Source organism: Amblyraja radiata, chromosome 8, assembly GCF_010909765.2.
Source record: "Amblyraja radiata isolate CabotCenter1 chromosome 8, sAmbRad1.1.pri, whole genome shotgun sequence".
Taxonomy (NCBI): Eukaryota; Metazoa; Chordata; class Chondrichthyes; order Rajiformes; family Rajidae; genus Amblyraja; species Amblyraja radiata.
This window is the reverse complement of record NC_045963.1, coordinates 35,290,644-35,314,763: the sequence shown is the minus strand read 5'-3', so window position 1 is coordinate 35,314,763 and position 24,120 is coordinate 35,290,644. Positions and strand designations below refer to the sequence as shown.

Below are 24,120 nucleotides of genomic sequence, written 5' to 3'. Positions count from 1 at the left end.
ATCACAACAATACTGAGAAGGTGTATTGGGATGTGCAGTTATAAAAACAGAAAGACAATGCCTCTTAACCAGGCATTAGCATGACTGGTCTGAGTAGGGTCTTGACCCAAAACGTCACCTATTCCTTTTCTGCAGATATGCCATCTGACCCACTGAGCTACTCCAGCATTTTGTGCCTATCTTTAGCATGACATACATTAAGGCATCACACACCATTCTGGTACAAGCACATTGTGAGGGACATGACCAAACAGGAAAACAGCCACATGATTGAGTATATATTGGTTAACCGTTAGGGAATATCCATACAGAAAGGCATAACTGCAAAAGACATGTGTAGAATGGAGCTGCAGATGCTGGTTTACACTGAAGATTGACACAGTGGGTCAGACAGCATCTCTGGAGAAAAGGAATAGGTGACGTTTCGGGTCGACACCCTTCTTCGAAACGTCAACTATTCCTATTCTCCAGAGATGCTGTCTGACCCGTTGAGTTACACCAGCTTTTTGTGTGTATCTTGCAAAAGATATATCTGATTTCTTTATAGGATCAAAGAAGCTGTTGAAATGGACTTGTTACTTAAACTAGACACCAAACAGCAGAATGGCTCACCAGCACAAAATATAAAAACAAAATTAAAAAGGTGACACTTGTATTCCTCAATAAAAGAGATCCAATCATGGAGACTTCAAACATGGCAGAACAACATTTTTAGACTTTCGAGACTTGGAGATGCAGAGCGGAAATAAACCCTTAGGCCCACAGAGTCCACGCCGACCAGTGATAGTGTACTAGCGTTCACCATCTTACACACTAGGGACAATTTGCAATTTTACCGGAGCCAATTAACCTACAAACATGATCACAGGGAGGAACGTACAAACCCCGTAAAGGCAGCACCTGTAGTCAGCTTCGAACCTGGGCTTCTGGCACTTTAAGGCAGCAACTCTATCGCTGCACCACTGTGCTGCCCTTTCATTTGTCATTCTTTCAAATTTCTTTGTTAAGATTTAGGGCCTTTGTTTTGGATAGAACTACTCCTTAGTGAAGAATGTTTTCATGGTTTAATTACTCCTCTCTACGACAAGATTCGTGTTTCGTAATATCTAGTTCAGGATAGTCCTCCCAACTTGGCTGCTCAACATACTGGTCCAAAACAAGTCTGTACATACACAGGATTTCTTCCTAAATTGTTCCATTTTAGTTTGGGCAGTCTACATGGGGATAGAAGTCTCACATGATTATTGTAGTATCTTTACTGCATGAATCTTTAATTTTCTGTTGAATAATGTCCCCTTGGATTAACACTACTGTTGGGATATAGATAATATCCACCAGCTCTACGTCCTTAGTGATACTTAGCTTCACCCACACCTTAATTTTCTGAACAAATAACCTTTCTCAAGATGTAGGAAGGAACTGCAGGTGCTGATTTAAACTGAAGATAGACACAAAAAGCTGGAGTAACTCAGTGGGACAGGCAGCATCTCTGGAGGGTAGGAAAGGGTGACGTTTCGGGTCGAGACCTTTCTTCAGACTGCTCAATATTACATCCACGTCATCCTTTAACAGCAATGTTTTGTCCTTGGACATTCAGCTCCCAGCTTGGTCTTCCTGTTGCCATGTCTCCATATTGTATCTGAAGCATACACAAACCTGCTTTTCCATCTGCACATATATATTTTCCGCATGCCTCCTCTTAATAATGCCAGAGCCTTTGCAAAGTTCTAATTTAGACTGCCTTTGCTGCTGGCTATTTAAGATGTTTACCCATAATGTTAACAGCAGTCATTGAAACCAAGATTCTTCAATCAATCATTCTCCGACTGTACTTGAAGGAGTACAAGACTGCCTTTTGAGCGCTCTCAAAGGGAATTTGACATACATTCTGACCTACACTCCTCTGTAACATTATCCACATAGTGAAACTACAGCCCTGTTGTGACTTATGTGTTTTTATCAATGACCATCTGTTTACCACTTCAACATCTCCTGCTCTGTTTGAGTCTTTACATGTGAAAACACGATCATTTTTCCATTTTGCTGTTGACGGACACTTTGAATGAATTTGATATTAGTGCCCAGTAAACCTCTACTTCGTAAATGAACACAGTTTATGTTTAAATTTATTTTTGGTACAAATAACAAATCGGGCCTTAATGGAAATGTTTTGGTTATCACGAGACAGTGGATTGGCTGTTGATGTTTTTCTTGGGGAAGGGGGGGAAGGTGAGGGGAGACCTGATGGAGATGTACAAAATTATGAGAGGCATGAATAGGGTAGAGAAAGTGCAATGCTTTTCCCCATGGCAGAGGTGTCCAGTTTAGTCCAATGTTCACAATGGGGTTACGCCACAGGTGAGGCATAAGAGGTTCGATGGATCCAAGAAAGGCCCTTCCACTAACAGGACAGTGGAGGCAACCACTCTTACAAGGTTTAAGAACAATTTGTATGAGCACTTGAATCACTAAGGCATAGCAGGTTGCAGACCAAGTGCTGGTAAATGAGATTAGTGTAGACAGCTTACACCCCAGCAGTATGAATATTGACTTCTCTAACTTCAAATAATCCTTGCTTTCCCTCCCTCTCCAACCCTCCCCCTTCCTAGTTCTCTGACCAGTCTGACTGTCCCCCTGATTAAATGTTATCTCTGTATGCTTCGTTGTAACCTTCTACTGGCGAACAATGATCTATTCTATATTTTCCTTGAACTTCATCCCCTTTGATGTCTCGTTTTCTCACCTTACCTCCGTGTCTCCCTCTGACAGTCTGAAGAAGGGTCTCGACCTGAAACGTCACCCATTCCTTCTATCCAGAGATGCTGCTTGTCCCGCAGTTACTCCAGCATTTGTGTCTATAAACAGCTACTAAATGCACAGCATTTAAATTGATGAGCCAAAGGAAATTCTGCCATTGCATACTGTCGTGTTGTATCATAGTCACAGAGTTATACAGCGTGGAAACTGGCCCTTCGGAACATCTTGCCTACACCAGCCAACATGTCCCAGCCACACTAGTCCCACTTGCACACGTTTAGCCCATATCCCTCCAAACATGTCCTATCCATGTACCTGTCTAACTGTTTCTTAAACGTTGGGATAGTCCCAACCCCAACTACCTCTTCTGGCAGCTTGTTCCATACACACACCAACCTTATGTGTAAAAAAGTTACTCCTCAGATTCCTATTAAATCTTTTCCTTTCACCTTAAACCTATGTCCTCAGGTACTCAATTCACCTACTCTGTGCATCCACCTGATCTATTCCTCTCATGACGGTGCCTGGTTTGGGAACAGCTTAGCCCAAGATCGTAAGAAATCGGTTGAAGATCTAGCCCAGACTTCTCAGCATTGACTCCATCGACACCTGTTTTTTTAAACTTTACTTTAGACTATAAAGATACAACATGGAAACTGGCCTTTGGCCCACCAAGTCTGTGCCAACCAGCGATCACCCCGTACACTAGCACTATCTTACACACTAAGGCCAATTTACCATTTTGACCGAAGCCAATTAACCTACCTATAAGCCTGTATGTCCTTGGAGTGTGGGAAGAAACCAGAGCACCCGGAGAAAGTCCACAGTCACAGGGAGAACGTACAAACTCCGTACAGACAGCACCCGTAGTCAGGATCGAACGCTGCTATAAAAGCAGCAACACTACCAACACCGCCGCATCATCACTGTGATCAAAGACTTAATCAAAGGCTTGATTAATCAATGATTTGTCCCATCTTTGTCATTTTCCCTTCTCCCTACTCCCGTCCAACAGAAGCTACAGAACCACCGGACTCAAGAACAGCTTTTCCCCCATCTGTTCTCAGGCTCTGACTGGTCCTTCCATACGCTAGACTACTGTCCAGTTCACCTCTACACATCACACTGCAAGGAGAACCCTGCACAACCTTTACATTTTTAAATAGGTTCAAATAATTTTGAGGAGCATGAATTTTAAATAAAAATAAATGTGTTTTCAAAAGTAAGCATTGTTCTTCGTGTCAACTGTCCAAATACCTCAATTTGCATTCTGCTTATTTAAGATCTGTAACTAGCGATTATATGAATATGAAGACACGAGAAACTGCAGGTGCTTAAATGTTGTTAGAATGCTGGAGGCAAAAGCACTGGAAGCAAAATACAATTGTATGAACATGTCATGTTCATCATTAGCAAAGCTGAGAATTAGGCTTAAGATCCCATTCTGAACACAAATATATACACAATGCCCGATGACATCTCATTGCCTTCAATGGGAAAAATCCATTTGAATACATATGCGTACATTTTTAATAAAATTTGAGTGAACTGTTTGTCACATTCATAAGGATTCATGTTGGATAGTTTCTCAAGTTGAAATGGAGGATGTCTTCTCCAGAAATATGTTTAAAGAATATTTCAACACAAGTTGATTAAGATTACAAACCTTCATCTATAAACTGGATGCCAATATTCACTGTCCTTGTGTACATACTGCACTGCTTTTTTCTCCTTTAATATGCAAGGTCAACACCACAATTTCCATCACTGTATGACTTTAGTTTTTGTTTTTAGTTTTAGTTTTGGAGATACAGTGCGGAAACAGGCCCTTCAGCCCACAGAGTCTGCACCGACCAGTGATCCCCGCACATTAACACTATCCTACACACACTAGGGACAATTTACACTTATGCCAAGCCAATTAATCTACAAACCTGTATGTCTTTGGAGTGTGGGAGGAAACCGAAGATCTTGGAGAAACCCAGGCAGGTCACGGGGAGAACGTACAAACTCTGTACAGACAGCACCCGTAGTCGGGATCGAACCCGGGTCTCCGGTGCTACAAGAGCTGTAAGGCAGCAACTCTACCGCTGCACCACCATGGTGCTTGTTGACATACTGCTGGGAGAGTTGATGCATATTAAGGGACTGTAGATGGGAGCAGGGAGTCCATTAACTCCTTGCCTAAATGAATAGAGGTTCTCACAGTGTCTTCCATTAATGTGCATCGGAGCAGCAGTGTTTTGTTCTATTTGCATTTGAGACTTAACATTCAGCTCATTCAATCATTAGAACAATTACAGCAATACCACACATAGAAACAGGTAATAGTGCATAACATTTCGCCCTCTAAGTAAAAATTCCAATAATATTTGCAACTCTTTACATTCAGATCATTATTATGCCAAAAAACATAATTCTCAGTTGGATAATACCAGGAGTTTTGAGGCTAGAACTTTCCACCAATGCAGCACTGATTTAAAGTAAGGGGGGAATGTTAAGGTGTGGGGGGAAGGATTTAATATGAACCAGAGGGGTAACTTATTTACATAAAGGGTGATGGGTGGATGGGACGAGCTGCCGGGGTAGGTAGTTGAGCCTGGTACTATCGTAACGTTTAAGAAACGTTTAGACAGGTCCATGGACAGAATAGGGTTAGAGGGATATGGACCAAATGCAGGCAAGTGGGACTAGTGTAGATGAGACATGTTGGTCGGTGAGGGCAAGTTGGGTCGCTCGACCTGTTTCCATGCTGTATGACTCTATATGACACCATGACATTGTGAGGATACTTCACAGGGGTGGTAGTGAAAATATTACGGTACTTCCGACTGAGATTCAAGGATACCATTCTGTCTTTCAAGATCCCAATTATGTCTGACACCTTACCTTATGATTAAAGGCACAAAGGGTGCCAGGCTGAGAGACGAGCTTGTGCCATCCATGGGGGATGGATATAACCGGCCCAGAACAAGCAGCAACAGGAACAGGCTGGGGTGGAGCTTCAGAACACCAGAGTCACTACATATGTGGAGATGAGAGAGAAGTGAATATTATGAGAAAAGTGCCCGACTCACATACAAACTAAATATTTTAAAGATGATTAAACATTTTTGTTTCTCCAACGTGCAAGTTTTAGACATACAAAACAGTATCTCAGCTGCTGCGAGTACGTTTCCACCATAAAAAAGGACAAAAAATTCTGCAGTAACTCAGCAGGTCAGGCAGCATCTCTGGAAAATGTGGATAAGTAATGTTTCAGGTCAGGACCTGTCTTCAGACCCAGGTCCGAAGAAGGATCCCAACCCATAATGTGCTGTGAAGAAGGGTCCCGACCCAAAATGTCACCTAACCATGTTCTCCAGAGATGCTACCTGAGCTACTGATTTACTACTGTACGTGCCTTTCTTTGATAAACCAGCACTGCAGTTCCATGTTATTATATGATTGTTATCTTGGTTCATTTGTTAAAATGCTGGGTCAGAAAGATCCTGTTGGAGGAAGGCATCATAAACAAAACTCTTAGCAAACTTCCAACAGCTTTTAGGTTTGGGATGTGGGAGGCAGATGTGAAGAGTGAAAGAAAGACTGGGTCAACAAGTCAGGCCTTGACAAGGACGGATAAAGGGAGGTATTTACAGGGCATGGCATAAAGTGCTGGAGTAACTCAGCAGGTCAGGCAGCATCTCTGGAGAAAATGGATTGATAACGTTTCGGGTTGGGACCGTTCTTCACATTGATTGCGGGGAGGAAGAAAGTTGGAAGAGAGACGAGGCAGGGCAAAGCCTGGTTGGTAATAGATTACAGGACATTGTAGCTATGTAAACCTTTTTGACACAAATAATGGAAGGTCAGATGCAACCCTGCAACTGCAACCCAGTGCCGCCACCAGGACCACAGGTCTTTATGGCCATGGTAAGACTCTACATTTTTTATAACTTTCAACTGGAAGGGTACAAGTTGGTGCCGGGCACGTGGCGGCTCTTGTGTACTGCCGAAGTTATCTACTATTTTTACACTCTTGTACTTTAGTATGATTGTATGCAAAAAAGGAATTTCACTGTATGGTCAAATGATCGCGTTCCAGAAAAACCCACTCGCAAGATGATTTAAATGGCTATTAATTTGCAGGTATTAAACACTAAATTACTTCCATTTGGCCTGTAAATCCATGACAATGAGATTTAAAAATCATGTTATATTGTGAATTCTTATGTGTATGTTATTTGGACATTTAGGCTATTTAAAAATGTTAATCTTTTCTTAAGAAATGGATAGATGTTTAGATCTAGTAATTGAATTATGTAATTAGCTACAATTAGCTACAATTGGGTAACTAACTAATTATATGCTTTAATTTCAGGTCACCCAAGTAAGATTGTTTCACATTTGTTTCAGAATGCTTCAATCTATAATAACTGAAAATGTCTTTCAGTTCTCTTAATTTTTAAGAATGTTATGGGCTTTTGACTGTCCTCGATCACAGCTTTTGTGTTAAGTCAATGGAAAAGCAATAGGGAACAAGGTGCTAATTTCCGAGTATGAAAATGGCCATAACTTTTTTAATACTGAAGATATGAAAGTGAATTAGGTGTCAAATTAAACTTATTTTTATGCTTTATCTGATGGGATAAATTGCAGACTTGATTTTTTAAATCTCAAAATTTTGTGACATTGCTAACATGTGACAATAAAGCACCATTGAACTATTGAAAAAACATGAATACTTCCAATGTTAAAAAACATTAACTTCCTTAATTAAAAACTAAAATGACAAAATCTAAGATAAACACATAGCTTATAGCTAGAAGCTTGAGGTTTTGGGACCAAAGTAAAATAAGGCAAATGATGGAAATTTAGGAGAAGAAAGAAAACACTTTAGGTCAGACAGCAACTGTAGAGAGTCAACGGCTTGAAAAATGAATTAAATATAATCGCCATAAAAATATGTATGGATTCGATGGGGGTGAATATGAAAAGATTATTTCTTGAAATGGGAAGCCAGTGACAAGCCAGGTCATCAATTAAAAAAAAAATCCACAAGGAACTGAGTCAAGGATCAACGGAATTTTCCTTGTACAAGAGTGCTGGAAGATGGAATATTGAGCCTGTGATGTGGTCTAGCAGGGACCACTGTACCTTTACAAAGAAAAACTGGATAGATACACAACAGCAGAAAAAGCTACAAGGCTCTGGACAAACAACAGATGGTGGGATAAATTTATTAAATAGTCACCACAGGGAGAATGTAGCGCCTTTTCTGCCCACTACATCGAAATGATAAGAGGATTTTCCAAGATGGATTTATTTCCGGTGCAAAAGCTTTTCCACGAGCAGTCAAACTTGAAAATGTTTTCGTTTCTCACCTTTCCATTGTGTTTGCCACCATTTCCAGTTGCTTCAGAAGGAAGGGATGAAGTGTGGGGAAACGAGCAAAGAATTCCCTGCCTGTCATCCTATAGTGAAAAAGAAAGTGACATCAATGTAATGTTGAGCTGTGATTGCAATCAAAAGTGTTTTTATTTCCAAAGGTGGCTAGAGTAGACCATTAATCACCTGAAAAGTTTAAATGCCGAAACAGATGAACAATTTCAACACTCACCAAGTGAATTTCTATCAGGTATCCAATTAAAACAAAATACTCATTAAAAAGGTACATGTTGCCAAGTGCTACAAATGTTCCTTCAAACATATTTCAAGTATCAAGATTCCATTTGACTTAAGTTAGATTACAATTACATATCTTTAAGGATCTTATTTCTGCATTGATAATAAATTTAGTTCAGCCATCAACATGAGAAAAAACATAATCGTCAGGAGCTCAAGCAGGTTTCAACGTGCAAAGTGGAAGAAGCATGATGAGAACAACATCATTCGTACCTAAAGACAAACAGATCCAAGATGGCAGCAGTAGAAGGTGAAGGGGAATGTCGGCGGCTGTGAACAGTCCGTGAACTTGCCTTCCACACCTTCGAAAAGTGCCCTAATGTTCTGTGATTGACTCGAGAAGCAGGACATGGCAACCTCGCACAGAGGCAGAGGAGCAGCCACTGGAGGCTGGCAAGTTTGCGATGGTCTCATGGTGTCAGTGGGTGGGCCGTGGGAGGTCCTACAGCAGCCGGATAGGTGAATGAATATGGCGGCAGCTGCGCGGAACACTGGTGGAGGAACATGACCACATCACGCTAGGCCAGGCCGACCCCTACTTCATCAATCCAGTGTCGCTAGTACACCATGGCTTAAAGTGAGAAATGTAAGAAACTGCAGATAGACCCAAAAAGCTGGAGTAACTCAGCAGGACAGGCAGCATCTCTGGAGAGAAGGAATGGGTGACGCTTCGGGTTGAGACCCTTCTTCAGAAACTGCATATCTTCTTGAGTCTAGATAGGACTTGGAAGTTACAAAACTGCATTGGAATGTGGCACCCTCTGTGTGGTATTCCAGAAAGTGCTCATACATTATGATGTGATGGATAGCATGCAGAATAAGTATTTCACCGTGTTTCTGTGCAAGCGACAATAATGAGACCATTGAAAAATGAGGTGCCAACATGGTAAAACACGACGCCAAGCTTGCCAAACAACAAACATAGCATGCAACAGTGGTAATGAAGCAACACGCAGCAGATCAGATCACAATTCTGCAGTCCTATCACGTATCATCAGAAATGGTTTGGGAAAATTAAACAGTTCATAGGCAGAACAGGCTCCAACATTATCCTTGCCTGGAATGATGGCAGAACCTAAACTTCTGTGCTAAAGACAAGACAGAAGCACTCCTAACCATAGAGTCTCAAGGAACCATGGTTTACAAAAGAACGCACAAAATGCTGATTTATTCAACGAGTCAGGCAGCATCTCTGGAGGACATGGATAGGTGACATTTTGGGTTGGGAAGCTTTTGCAGACTGAAGAAGCGTCTGAAACCTTTGACTTTATCGCCTATCCAAGCCCTCCAGAGATGCTGCCTGACCCGCTGAGTTACTCCAACAATATGTGTATTCACTTGTAGCCATGTTCAGACAGATGTATCGAGCCAATGGTCCACCTTGGCTTCCTCCGGAGATTCCCAGCATCACAGAAGCCCATTTCCTGGCAATTTGATTAATTCACCATTGGAATCAAGCAATGGCCATGAAAAGACAGGTGTAGCTGCGGCCCCTTTGCGAGCGAGTGCCCAATGCCTAAACCTTTGATTTGTATGAATTGAGAGGATTCAAAATTGTTCAGGGTAAAAATAAGTTATGCCAGGCATACAAGAGTGTTCGGGGAGGGGGGCTAGTTCAATCTTTCTTGCATAAAGAGAGGGAGGGCTTTAAGACATTCCTGAGGGAGGTTGGAGGCATATAAAAACAGCTTTAGTGAAGATGAGATTGGAAATCAAAATGTGAGGTGTCCTGTATGTCGGTGGGAAGGCACACGACAAGGTGAGACAAGGAAGAAAATCAAGGTATGAGGAGTTATGCTCAGTGGGCAGACAGAAACAAAAGGTCTACCAAGGTAGGTCAGTTTGTAGTTCTTCTGCTGTGGGACATGGGACAGGCTAGTTTTATTTGTACTGAAGTCAGAAAAATGACCCCGATACAGGTATATAAAAATTTAAGCGGCATAGGTAGGGTGGGGCTAGTCAGAACATTGTAGACTGGTAGATTTTTTTCAAAAACAAGTCAGTTGAAGCTGGGAGGAAGGAGTTTTAAAAGGGATTTAAGGAATTTATTTTGACAGTGTGGTTGATATCTGGAAGTTGCTGTCGACGGTGATGGAATCAGATATAGCTACCACATATAACCATATAACAATTACAGCACGGGAACAAGCCATCTCGACCCTTCTAGTCCGTGCCGAACACGTATTCTCCCCTAGTCCCATATACCTGCGCTCAGACCATAACCCTCCATTCCTTTCCCGTCCATATAACTATCCAATTTATTTTTAAATGATAAAAACGAACCTGCCTCCACCACCTTCACTGGAAGCTCATTCCACACAGCCACTACTCTCTGAGTAAAGAAGTTCCCCCTCATGTTACCCCTAAACTTCTGTCCCTTAATTCTCACATTGAAGAGGCATTTGGCTAGGCACTTGAATAAGCAAGGTGGAGAACGATATGGATCTAATGGGGGCAGATGGTATTAGTTTAGTTTGGTTTAGAGATGCAGCGCGGAAACAGGCCCTACGGATCACTATGCCGCACCGCACTGAACAACGATCCCTGCACATTAACTATCCTACACACTAGGGACAAGTTTTACATTTACCAAGCCAATTAACCTACCAATCTGTACGTCTTTGGAAGGTAACTGTGGGAGGTAACCGAAGATCTCGGAGAAAACCCATGGAGAAAAGGTCTCGGGGAGAACGTACAAACTCGCTAAAGACAGCAACCATAGTCGGGATTGAACCCGGGTCTCTGCACTGCCAGTGCTGTCAGGCACCAAACTCTACCGCTGCGCCACCGTGCCACCCTAGTATAAATGGGCAAGAAGGTTGGCATGGATCTGGTGGGCCGAAAGGTGTATCCATGGTGTACAACCCAATTATTCTATGCGTCTATATTAAAGTGGTCATTGTGAGTCTGGATAGTAGACATGGATTTTTTCCACACCTTGACATCTGCACCTGAAGCTGAACACATATACTACTCCACATCAAAAATTCCCCTCCATGCAACCACTTACACTGTTGATTCATTTTCAAACCACAAAAGCTCCTGGTAGAGCCAAAGCAAAACCCCAGAAAATTCTGTTGCACAATCAGGGAAAATTGCAGATTCAAATTCCAATCAGTAAAGCTCCCAGGATTACTGACATAGCCAACGCAATAAACTAGCAAGCAAATTACCCTCTGTAACTGGAAACACATCCTTTACACTAACCCTGGCTGCACTTCCTTTTGAAGAATTGACATGAGTCCATATTCACCAAATCTTTGGCCCATCTGTTCCAGAACATGATCATTTGCTTTTAAAGTGAAACACTTTCTGTCATATAACCTTTCATTTTGTCCACTGATTACATTTCTTTCCTTCTATTAGTCCTCTGTATTTGGGCACAGTATTTTTTGCCAAGGTAATCTACCCTCAGAAAAGTTGGTAATGAACTACCTTTCAGATCCAACTGGATCTGCCATCCTTATGCACCCAAAAAGAACTGATTCCAATTGCTTGCTTTAAGATTCTTAAATATCAACACCACTTAATCTCTAAATTCTTCCTCATAATTTATGGCTCCTACTTCAAGCAGATCCCTTCCGACTTCAAAGGTCTAAATATCCTACTTTAGCAGTAGAACTTTCAGAAAAACAAAACACTGGTTTCATAAATGCGTATAATATTGCTAGTTATTCTAGAAAAGACTCAATATGCTTCTTTCAGCCTGAAGAAAGTCAGGTTCAATACAGCATGGAAACAAGTTATTCGGCCCACCATTTCGACCATCGATCGCCCGTTCACATTAGTTCTATGTTATCCCACTTTCTCATCCATTCCCTACACATTGGGGCAATTTTACAAAGGCCAATTAATATACAAACCCACACGTCTTTGGGATGGGGAAGGGAGATCGGAGCATCCAGAGGAAACACATGCAGTCACAGAGAAAACGTGTAAACTCTAATAATAATAATAATGGATGGGATTTATATAGCGCCTTTCTAATACTCAAGGCGCTTTACATCGCATTATTCATTCACTCCTCAGTCACACTCGGTGGTGGTAAGCTACTTCTGTAGCCACAGCTGCCCTGGGGCAGACTGACGGGAGCGTGGCTGCCAATCTGCGCCTACGGCCCCTCCGACCACCACCAATCACTCACACACATTCACACACATTCACACACAGGCAAAGGTGGGTGAAGTGTCTTGCCCAAGGACACAACGACAGTGTGCACTCCAAGCGGGATTCGAACCGGCTACCTTCCGGTGGCCAGCCGAACACTTAGCCCATTGTGCCATCTGTCGTCCCCGAACTCTGCACGTAAAACACCCAAGGGGTGGATCATACCCAGATTTCTGGCTCCATGAGGCAACAGTTCTGCTAGCTGTAACACTGTGCTGCATTGAGAGGAATCTGCTGCTCTTCAGATAACAGTTTTGCATCTTTTCACATCAGTTTAAAAGGACAGACAGACCTCAATTTGACATTTCATCTGAAACCTGGGGACTCAAATTAAAGGAGTCCTGCTTAGAGTGTGCACTAGAATCTTACAACAGAGAGTGGAAAACTAGGACTGGTTCGGAGGTGAGTGCACCCACTGAGCAAAGGCTGAGACGAGGGAATGGTGGCAGCAACTGAAGAGAAGTTTGGGGTTTTCTAGTTTTTTTGATCAATAATTACCCGGAGGACACACACATGGTCAGAGGGAGAACATGTCAACTCCACATAGACAGCATCCAAGGTCAGGATCAAACCTAGGTCCCTGGCACTGTGAGGCAGCTGCTCTACCAGCTGAGCCACTGATCAAACAGTGTAAAAGAATGAATGTCCAGGCTTGTATTTCCTATTCTTCATCTTGCCTTTACATTATTACCTTTGGAAAAATACCAACTAAATGGACTTTACCTTGATACAATATCCTTGATTACAAATTACAAATCTAGCCAGGTGTGTTTCATTGAACATTAAAACAAAAATCTAAATTTTGAAACCTTTGGCATTGGATTGCAAATTTAAAAGAACAGAACTGTTCCATGTGTAGCAACCCCACTTCTGCCAAAGAAAACCAAAACCAAAATATACGTTTCACAATCGAACCATCTTTTTTTTTTTTCCCCCATCTGCAAAATGCACAATTTTGTAAAGGAGACTTATTTATACACCCTTTGTGTGAATACACCTTTGTGTGATTTAGCAGTATGCTACAATTATACCAAACAGAGATTAGACCCCACTTAGAGGACACTGTTCACTTCTGGGCTCTGCTTACAGCAGTTCATGTTGGACTCGGTCAGAGATCCGGGTTGAATCCTGACCTCAGGTGCTGTCTGTGTGGAATTTGCATGTTCTTCCTGTGACCGTGTGCGTTTTCCCCAGGTGATCCAGTTTCCCCCCACATCCGAAAGATGTACGCATTTGTGGGATAATTGGCCTCTACACATTGCCTAGAGTGCGTAGAGAGTGGATAAGAAGGAGTGATAACATAGAACTAGTGTGAGTGAGTGAGTGATTGAAGGTGGATGTGGACTTGGTGGGCCAAAGAGCTATTTCTATTTGTATCTTTCAATCAAAAAGCTTCCATTTATCCACAGTCCAGTCTAGTCAAGTAACCTCTATTGGTAACCCCATCTACAGTACCAACACCACTAATGAAATGTTCAAACAAAAAAAATAACAATTGTTTATAAACATCTTGCGATTCTGTGCCAGGTTATTCACTGCGGTATTCTGGAAATTTACCTTCACTTTCAGAAAGCAGTGAGTTAGTCCTCTGCACTCAGCTATACAAAGCGCTACCTGTATTACTATTACTTGATGTCAGGCGAATATTGCGACCGTTTCTCTCATCTCTGGCTTCCTCCATCAAATACCTCCTTCGTCTCTGGTTTCCTCTTTTCACAGGCCTCAATTTCCCTTCTTTGCCCACTTCCAGAGACTCTGGTTCACTGCTGCAGAGTGACTGCTGATGCAAAATTCCCAGCACACATACAGCATCCAACGTTTAGAGAGGTAATCCAACTTTTCACTCTGTATACAAACATATTATCGAGTTCCACATGGGGTTATGGAAATGACATAAACCAAAGCCCTGTGCATTCTCCCAAAATGGTGCAGACGTGCCCACAACCTAACTTCAAAGACGAGCTTAGGATTGCCTCGTCCATTGGGTAATATTTATTGCAGAATCAACATTGCTAAAAATGCTTTCTCTGGTCATTAGAAACTGCTGTTTGCAAGTTGGCTGCCATGCATCCTAAATCCAATACCCTGTTGGCAATAAATTAGTTTAAACGGATGTGGAAAAAACCTATACATATATATACACTCCTCAACCATTAGCCAATTCCGCCAGATCAGCCTTCTGAACGTGGAAGGAAAGATCTTATTTGGTGTTGTGGCCCAAAGACTCTCAGCATTTTTGCAGAGCAACAACTTCATCGACATGTCAGTGCAGAAAGCAGGGGTACGTGGTATCTCAGGATGTCTGGAACATGCAAACGTCATCTGGCACCAGATACAAACTGCCAAGAAGGAAAAGAGAGATCTGCATGTAGTTTACTTAGAATGCCTTTGGTTCGGTGCCCCATGAGACTCTTTGGGCAGCTTGTAATTTCTTCCAGGTCCCAGAGGTCAACACAAATCTGGTAAAAACTTACTTCCAGGACCTCCAGTTCTGCGTCACAACACAGGACAACACCACCGCCTGGCAGCACCTTGAGGTAGGCATAATGGCACGCTGTACCATTTCTCCTCTGGTTTTCACCATGGCAATGAAGCTCATCATTCGAGCATCACGATGAGTGGTCAGAGGGGAACGCTTGAAAGGTGGGCTGTGTCTTCCTCCAATCAGGGCGTACATGGATGACATGACCACAATAACAACAACAAAAGCATGCACCAAACGCCTGCTGGATAAACTGCAGGAAAACATCAAATGGGCACGAATGGAGATTAAACCCAGCAAATCCTGCAGTATTTCCATCGTCAAAGGCCGGCTCTGACGAAAGGTTCCACATCAATAACGTGACATACCAATTGTCTTGGAGAAGCCTGTCAAAAGCCTCGGGCAATGGTACACCATATACCTCAAGGATGCAGAGCAGGTGGAACAACTCAGGCAGGATACAATCAGTGGCCTCAAGCAAATCAACAACACTGCTCTACCAGGGAAGCTGAAGATTTGGTGCCTTCAATTTGGTGTACTGCCCCGACTCATGTGGCCAATTACCATCTACGAGGTCACTTTATCCCATGTCAACCAGCTGGAGAGACTGGTGAACACACAAGTGAGGAAGTGGCTTGGGCTACCGAGATGCCTCAGCAGCATAGGGCTCTATGGGAATGGAGCCCTCTCACTGCCAGTCTCAAGCCTGATGGAGGAATACAAATGTGCCAAAGTGAGGCTGGACATGACACTAACAGAATCCCGGGACCCAATAATAAGAGGTGGGCCTCCAACCCTAGCAACAGGGAAGAAATGGACCCCAGCAGCAGTGGTACTGGACGCAAAATCCGCCCTCCAACACCGGACATAGTGGGCCATGTCCAACAAGGCCGAGGGGGTTTTGGCCTGGGAGAGAGTTGAAACCTACCTGGCAAAAGGTTACTCCAGCTGAACGTCGGCACCTGGTGGTGGAGGAGGTGCGCCACCAGGAAGAAGCAGCCAGGTGTGCCAAAGCCATATCCCAAGCCAAACAAGGCCGCTGGATGACGTGGGATGGCGTTGAGAGGAGGAAGATCACATGGAGAGAGCTGTGGACCATGGAGTCAAATAAGTTGAGCTTCATTATCAGAGCCACATATGACTTCCTTCCCTCTCCTCCAAACCTAAATCTTTGGCTGGGAGAGGGTCCAGCCTGCCCCCTGTGTGCAGTTCCAGCAAACCTCAAGCACATCCTGGTCGGTTGTAAGACCAGCCTAACACAAGGCAGATACACCTGGCGACACAACCAGGTGCTGAGGTGTTTGGCAGCTGAACTCGAGTGCAAGAGAGTTACCACCAACGCCATGCCTATCAATGCCCAGATAACATTCCCGCAAATACCATCCTTCATCCGGGAAGGAGAGAAACGGAGGACTAACCCCTCGCCTCTCATCTCATACCCACTGAACGCAGCCAGGGACTGGGAAACGCGTGTTGACCTAGGCCAGAGGCTTTCGTTCCCAGTTGAAATTGCAGTTACCAACCTGCGACCAGACCTCGTTCTCTGGACCAACTCCTGTCAGCGTGTTTTCATCATTGAGCTGACGGTCCCATGGGAGGAGGCTGTTGACGAGGCTTATGAAAGGAAAAAGCTTTGATATTCAAACCTTGCAGCAGAGGCAGAGGAGAGAGGTTGGAGTGTAAGGGTGTGTCCAGTGGAGGTGGGGTGCAGGGGCTTTGTAGCCAGTTCCACCGCAAGGCTCCTGAGGGAAATAGGAGTCAAGGGGCAGGCACAAAGGAGGGAAATAAAATAACTTTCCAATGCCGCCAAATGGAGCAGTCACTGGCTGTGGCTGAAGAGGAAAGATGCTGTCTGGGCTGCCACTTGACCATCTAGAGGCTAACAATAAGACACACATCCAGGTCTGATCACCCTGCGGTGGGCCTGCCTCGACTGAGGGTGTCTTGCGAAACACCCAGTGACGTTGAGGTACACAATTGAAGATGTGTCTGATTGTTAGCAAATTCACCTAGTGGTCATACCCAAGAATGTCAATTGTAGTGAAATCATGGGGATTGTACCATCCAGTCCTACTAATCAATCTCAAGGCTTTTTTTCTTTCAAAACTCCAACTGCAGGTAGAAACCTGGTCAATAAAGTTATTTTAGACTTTGGAGATACAGCGTGGAAACAGACCCTTCGGCCCACCAAGTCCGTGCTGACCAACGATCACCCCGTACACTAGCACTATCCTACACACTAGGAACAATTTACAATTTACAGAAGCCAATTCACCTACAAACCTGTACGAATTTTGGAGCATGAGAGGAAACCAAAGCACCCGGAGAAAATCCATGTGGTCACGGGGAGAACATGCAAACTCCGTACAGACACCACCCGTAGTCAGGATCGAACCCGGGTCTCTGACACTGCAAGGGGGCAATTCTACTGCTGTGCCACTGTGCCGCCCAAGGTATTTTTTACTCTCTTGAATTAAAAATATTGATCACTTAAATACTCAAAGGACATAAAGGATTGGCATGGAATTCAATGATGCCATGCTCATTTTCTGTTGGCTAAATAGACTTTTTGTGGTAGACCGGAAACATGCACTCGCCCGAAGCAGGGAAAGCAGGAGAATCAGTCATCTTTTAAGAGCTCTTTTCTTTAACGTTTACTTTATAAAGTTCATTTTTACTGAGATCTGGGAACGACAAGCAAGGCCAGTTCTGACAAAAGATCCTGTATCTGAAATGTGAATTGATTCTCCACCCACAGATGCTGATTGACTGTGCTGAGATTTTCCAGCATTTCCTGCTTACATTTCAGATTTCCAGCCACTACTCTCTTATTTTAATATTTCAGTATTTATCATCCACCATCATCAAATGAGAAAGTGGTGGTGAATCAATCTAATAACTGCTACCATCGTATACGGCTACAATACCGCTGCTACCTTAACACAGATGCTCCCACTGCCCCTTTAGTTACGTGGTTTTACTCTGTAGACCCCAGCAGAGATTTGAAGGGCAATTAATTTTGGTTTTCTGTCTATTCATTGTTCCTCTAGCCAGGCTATATATTATCCTCAATATTCATCCTTATGGATCTCAGGTTCCTAGTGAACAGTATGCACTGAGTCAGCAGGTCTCAACATGCTTAGCTTCAGTATTCGTGGATTGAGCAGAAGCCAATATCAAATCTGCTGGATTAGATCGACTATGATGTAAAATGGCTTTTGCAGCTCCTCCTAGGCCCAGCCTCACACCGAGAATTATCAATTGGTCAGGCAATTGAGGTGCCAGCAAACCAGGTTGCGTCTCACCATGGAACTCTCTTTGAAATGTCACATATACCGTTCCTCATAAAAGCAGGATATTTATATTGCATGAAATGGCCACTATTTTAAACAGCAAGGTACTAAGAAGTTGTCATTTAAAGATCAGGCATAAATGCAAGAAAAGTCAGTGAATTGTTCAGAGTGCAAATACAATCTACCTTACAGCTCATTAATCACAACTCTGCTCAAAATGGGAAAGTACACCGAGATCTGCCAAAGCAAACAATGCTGAACATCTCGCTAAAGTGCAGCGATGCCTAAAATTATTGAATAAAACATCAAGCAGATGATTGGGTTTCGTTTTTCACCATTTGGTGGTCATTCGAGGTTCAAGCAACCAAATGAAACACTTTTTGCATTGAACAGATGTTTACAGATTAGTAAATTTTGACATATCCAAGCTAGTGATGTTTGCTTTTGATGCAAGGAAGCAGAATCAATGCACTTATACCAAATCATAAATAATTCTTGAAAAAAATAATTGAAATTCACGGACAAAGGAATTTAAGGGAAGCAGACCAGGTAGAAGTTTTGGAATGAACACCAAGTGCTGGGGTAACTCAGCAGGTCAGGCAACATTGTTGGAGGAAATGGATAGGCGACGTTTCGAGAAGGGTTCTTTCTTCCGACCTTCCAGGACTTTCTTCAATGTCTGAAGAAAGATCGCAACCAGAAAAAACGTCAATCCATGTCCTCCTGCGATGCTGCCTGACCCGCAGTGTTACTCCAGCACTTTATATTCTACGCAAGATTCCAGCATCTGCATCCTTGCGTCTTCAGAAATTTAGAATATTGTACAATAATTTAGAATTTAGTTTGCACTCTACACCAGGCATTCTTAAGGCAATCTCTATAAAGCATTTTGTCATCCAATGGCACAGAAACACTAAACCTAATCGGCAAGTTGCTCCAGAGTGCCAAACATTAAGAGGTTTGACAGGCCAAATAACTATTTCCAAATAAGCATGTCACAGTTTTAATCAAGGAATTGACATTAATCAACCTGGGTTTCTATTTTTACTTTTATGGGAATATTGATCAAATCATTGAGACTACTGAATGGAGGCCATCATCAAATCTATGCCTCTTTCCCACATTGGTTGGAACTTGCACACAATTTTTTTAAAGTGCAAAATGTTAGCGCAGAAATACAAAGAACATCTTATGTTAGCTGAATTTTTTTTTTAAACTCACTAGATTATATGACCCATAATAGGAGATGTAAAATATATATATATCCCCCCCACCAATTTATTCACAAATAAACATCAATAGCTGTCAGAGTATCACAATTTTCAGAACAGACAGTGCGGCTGACTACATTGGTTCACATAATGATTTCAACTGGCTAAGGAATTCTAAAATAATAATTATCCAGATTTACACAACTAGAAATATTTTCTGTTTTTTAAATTAAGCACAAAGGTGCTGTTAACTGTTGTAATGTAACTATCGGCAAAACTTTGCTGATATTCTTTTTAAGATATGTCACAATACACTTATGCCCCTGTCCCACCTAGGAAACCTGAACGGAAACCTCTGGATACTTTGCGCCCCACCCAAGGTTTCCATGCAGTTCCCGGAGATTTTTGTCAGTCTCCCTACCTGCTTCCACTACCTGCAACCTCCGGCAACCACCTGCAACCTCCGGGAACCGCACGGAAACTTTGGGTGGGGGGGGCAAAGTCTCCAGAGGTTTCCGTTCAGGTTTCCTAAGTGGGACAGGGGCATTAGATATTTCCTTTATTTTTCATCATATGCTTAATTCTGCTGTTTTTTTATTCCTACATCACTTTGAAATTTAAGGTACTTTGATTCATCTTGTGCTCTTTTGCGTGGTCTTTCTCACATGGTTTTTTCGCTTTCAGCTACTTGCCTTTGTGAAAGGCAGTTGGTTTTTGGCTAACCAAAGGCGTGGATAATGCCTGGGATCTGATCTGGGAATAACAATCTTTGCAGTCACAGGCTTGATAGAGGAGAATGTAATCTTAAAACAGGATAGATAGGAATGTAATATTAATGGAGGGAATGCCCTCGTTCCAAGTCACCCTGTTGATACACATAGCTTTAGACTTACACTTTAGAGATACAGCGAGGAAACAGGCCATTTGACCCATCGAGTCTGTGTCGACTAGCGATCACCCCGTACACTTGCAACATCCTACACGCTAGGAACAAATTACAATTTTACCGAAGCCAATTAACCTACAAACCTGTATGTATTTGGAATGTGGGAGGAAACTGCAGCACCCGGAGAAAACCTATGTGCTTACAGGGAGAACGTACAAACTCCGTAGAGACAGCACCCGTAGTCAGGATCAAACCCAGGACCCTGTAAGACAGCAACTCTACTGCTGCGCCCTGTGCTGAATTAACTATTCTTATTTTTTGTTTCCTATTCCATTCGCAATTATCTGAAGTGTTTTGACCCTTTCTGCTCACCTTTCTACTATTTATTGCTTCCCCATAGTCCTTCAATTTCCCTTTACCCCTTTCTACTGGCTCCGAATCCTCTTCTGTTCATCTTTGCCCCTCCCCTCTCTCTCCCCTGTGGTGTTACAACTCTCTGCTCTTGGCTGAAAGACAGCACCCGCAGTCAGGATCAAACCTGGGTCTCTGGCGCTGTAAGGCAGCAACACCACTGCTGTGCTACCATGCCATCTGTTTGGAGAAAAGGAATACGTGACATTTCCAGTCGAGACCCTTCTTCAAATGTGATGGCTTCTGAAGGTAATAACCTCTAGGTGCACCACTCAACAGGGGGCTATTCAGAGATAGTTAATGCTATAGAAACAGAAATGAATTTCACCACAAAATTGGATTGACTCCAACTCCAGATGGTACGCGTTAGAAATGCTTTACACTCTGTCTTGACCACTTGTGCAATACTCTAAAGCCTTACGTCAAGCTGGATTCACTCGATGCATTCAAAAGAGTTAGATAGAGCTCTTAGGGCGAGCGAAACCAAGGGGAATGGGGAGAAGGCAGGAAGGAGGTACTGATTGTGGATGATCAGCCATGGTCTCATTGAATGGCAGTCGGTGCTGGCTCGAAGGGCCAAATGGCCTACTCCTGCACCTATTGTCTATGTATCTATGTAAGTTACACAACTGGCATCAACATGGGCTCCAAAACATCATTCCCAAACTGCAGACTTACACTTGGCCACTTGAACATTTGTATGTCACGAAGACTCAACTGAAAACACATTGCCGGACAAGCCAATTAAAATTATCTTTTGGCACACCACGAAAGGATTTCACTGATACTGGAGTATCGCAGCAGAGAACTTCTGGTATATTACTGTCTGTAAAATTTTCATTTTCAATCGAATACAAATAATGCAATCACGGGCATATCTTTTACTTGTCAAACTCACTATTTCGTTTAGTGCTACAAACTTCGAAAAACTCAAGAATATCATTCATCATTCAAGTTTGCAATATATTTCTAGTTTATCTTTCAATGATGTCAAAGTACTTCCTGATTACAATAAAAATATTAATAAGTGAGCTCAGCTACATAACACATGCAGCCGAACACCAACTGAAAGATTTCATCTGTACTTTAAAAAGAAAAACTGATTTCTGGCTAGTCTAGACGTTAGTCTAGACTAAACATTTTATTTCCGCTCTTTGAAAAACTGCACTCTAACTCAAATAGCTTTAAATTAAATTTGGGATCAACTCTTTCATAACAGGATACATTTTCATCACTTTTATGACCTCGCTTCCAAAAATCTTGCTCCAAAATATTTTCCCAAGTAAGATTTTCTGAATGAAAAAAAATTCTAAAATGTACTCGGTGATTAAAAGCCAAATTAAGCCAGCATTGACCGTTCCTAAAGATATTAATTTTCCCACGTTAAAAGTACAAGTGTCCAAGTCTTCAAAATCCAACAAGTGGAACATTTCTAATTACATCAGGGTATTCAAATTCTCACACATTTTTACAATAGACAATGAATGCACTGATTCTCGATAATTCTCAAAGAGCACTGGCTAATCCACATAGGATTACTACACAGCATAGTTAAAAAAAATTCATTTTAACCTTTTACCACAGTAATGTCACACTCTTTCTCAATAATAAATGAATTTGTGTTTATCATCTTTCGGCTAGAGCCCAATAACATGTGTCTGGTCTTCAGCCAATTTTTAATTTGATTGTGACTTTCAGAATCGGAGGAAAATGCCCCTGTACGCAACATAAACTAATGTGCATAACGAAAGTCTATGACAGAAAATGGAAACCGAAAACAAGGTTTCAGGTCAAAAGCCATCACAATAAACTGTTTTGGAAAAGAACCTTATTGAGTCATTGAAGCACAGGTAATTCACTAGACGTCTGGGAACATACCTCAAACTAAGCAAAGAATACCTTGGTAATGTTTATTTTATAACAACATTCAATGCAATAACTTCATCAATTGTAACCATGGGGGAATCCCTAGCTTTGGTCATATCAAGCATGTAATTAAACATGAAGACACACGAGGCTGCAGATGCAGGAATCTTGAAGAGGAAAGCAAACAGCAAGAGAAATTCAGCAGGTCAGGCAGCATGCGCCTTAATTTAGTTCAACAAAGAAACTGACAAGTTACTAAAGAACTTTTGATTGCAACATGCGCCTTAATTTAGTTCAACAAAGAAACTGACAAGTTACTAAAGAACTTGTACTAAAGGGGTAAATAGACAGTAGACAATCCTGGTGGGGTTGATGAAGTAGTGGGGAGATAGCTGGCAGGAAGAGGCACGATATAGGGGAGGGACAAAAGCTAGCAAGTGATAGGTGGATCCAGGTGAGGAAGGTGCAGGATAAATGTTCCCAATGTTGGGGGAGTCCAGAACCAGGGGTCATAGTTTAGGGATAAGGGGTAGACCATTTAGGACTGAGATGAAGAAAAACCTTTTCACCCAGAGAGTTGTGAATCTGTGGAATTATCTGCCACAGAAGGCAGTGGATGTCAATTCACTGGATGTTTTCAAGAGAGATTTAGCTCTTAGGGTTAACGGAATCAAGGGATATGGGGGAGAAAGCAGGAACGTTGTACTGTTTTTGGATGATCAGTCATGATCTCCCTTTTCCGGAAGTGGCGAGGAAGCTGAGGAAGCACAATCTGCCACAGGCAATGATGGTCCAATTCTACACGGCCATCGTAGAGTCTGTTCTCACCTTCTCCATCATGGTCTGGTTTGGCTCAGCCACCAAGCACGACACCTGGAGGCTGCAGCGAATCGTCCGAACAGCCAGTGCCGGATTTACGTATAAGCTAAACAAGCTATAGCTTAGGGCCCCCACTTTCTAGGGGGCCCCCCGAAAAAATTGATGGGCCTCGAGGTCTAGGGGGGCCTCCGGCCAAGGCAGAACACCTACCGTTCAACTCTGGGCGGCCCCCCTCTCTATCTCCATCTCCCCCCGCTATCCGTGTCCGAGCCGCCGGGCTCCGCTCGCTCCTCATCCGCCGGCACGGCAGGCCGCCTTGCACATGCGCACAACCACGGCCAGCACATCATCGGCCACCCTGCGCATGCGCACTGCAACGGCAACTGGTCGGCGCTGGGCACTTTCTCCCTCGCTTTGAATTGTGGGAGATTTGGCCGCCATGGCTGTCCGGTCGTTGGGGGCCTCACAAGTGGAACAGCTTAGGGCCTCTCTTCATCTAAATCCGGCACTGCGATCAGCAGAGAAGATTATTGGCTGCAACCTTCCCTCCATTGATGAACT

At 42.9% G+C, this 24,120-nt stretch overlaps 1 protein-coding gene across 2 annotated transcripts in view; it reads right to left on the bottom strand.

Moving 5' to 3' along the window:
- The window catches only part of thada (THADA armadillo repeat containing), a 350,054-nt gene that overhangs the window by 189,938 nt on the left and 135,996 nt on the right, over positions 1-24,120 (bottom strand). For both annotated transcript variants that reach the window (XM_033025547.1, XM_033025548.1), the window contains 2 exons: positions 8,124-8,213; positions 5,647-5,778 (listed from right to left, as the gene is read on the bottom strand). In XM_033025547.1, the coding sequence (XP_032881438.1) occupies positions 5,647-5,778; positions 8,124-8,213 (222 nt within the window). The remainder of the gene's footprint in view (positions 1-5,646; positions 5,779-8,123; positions 8,214-24,120) is intronic.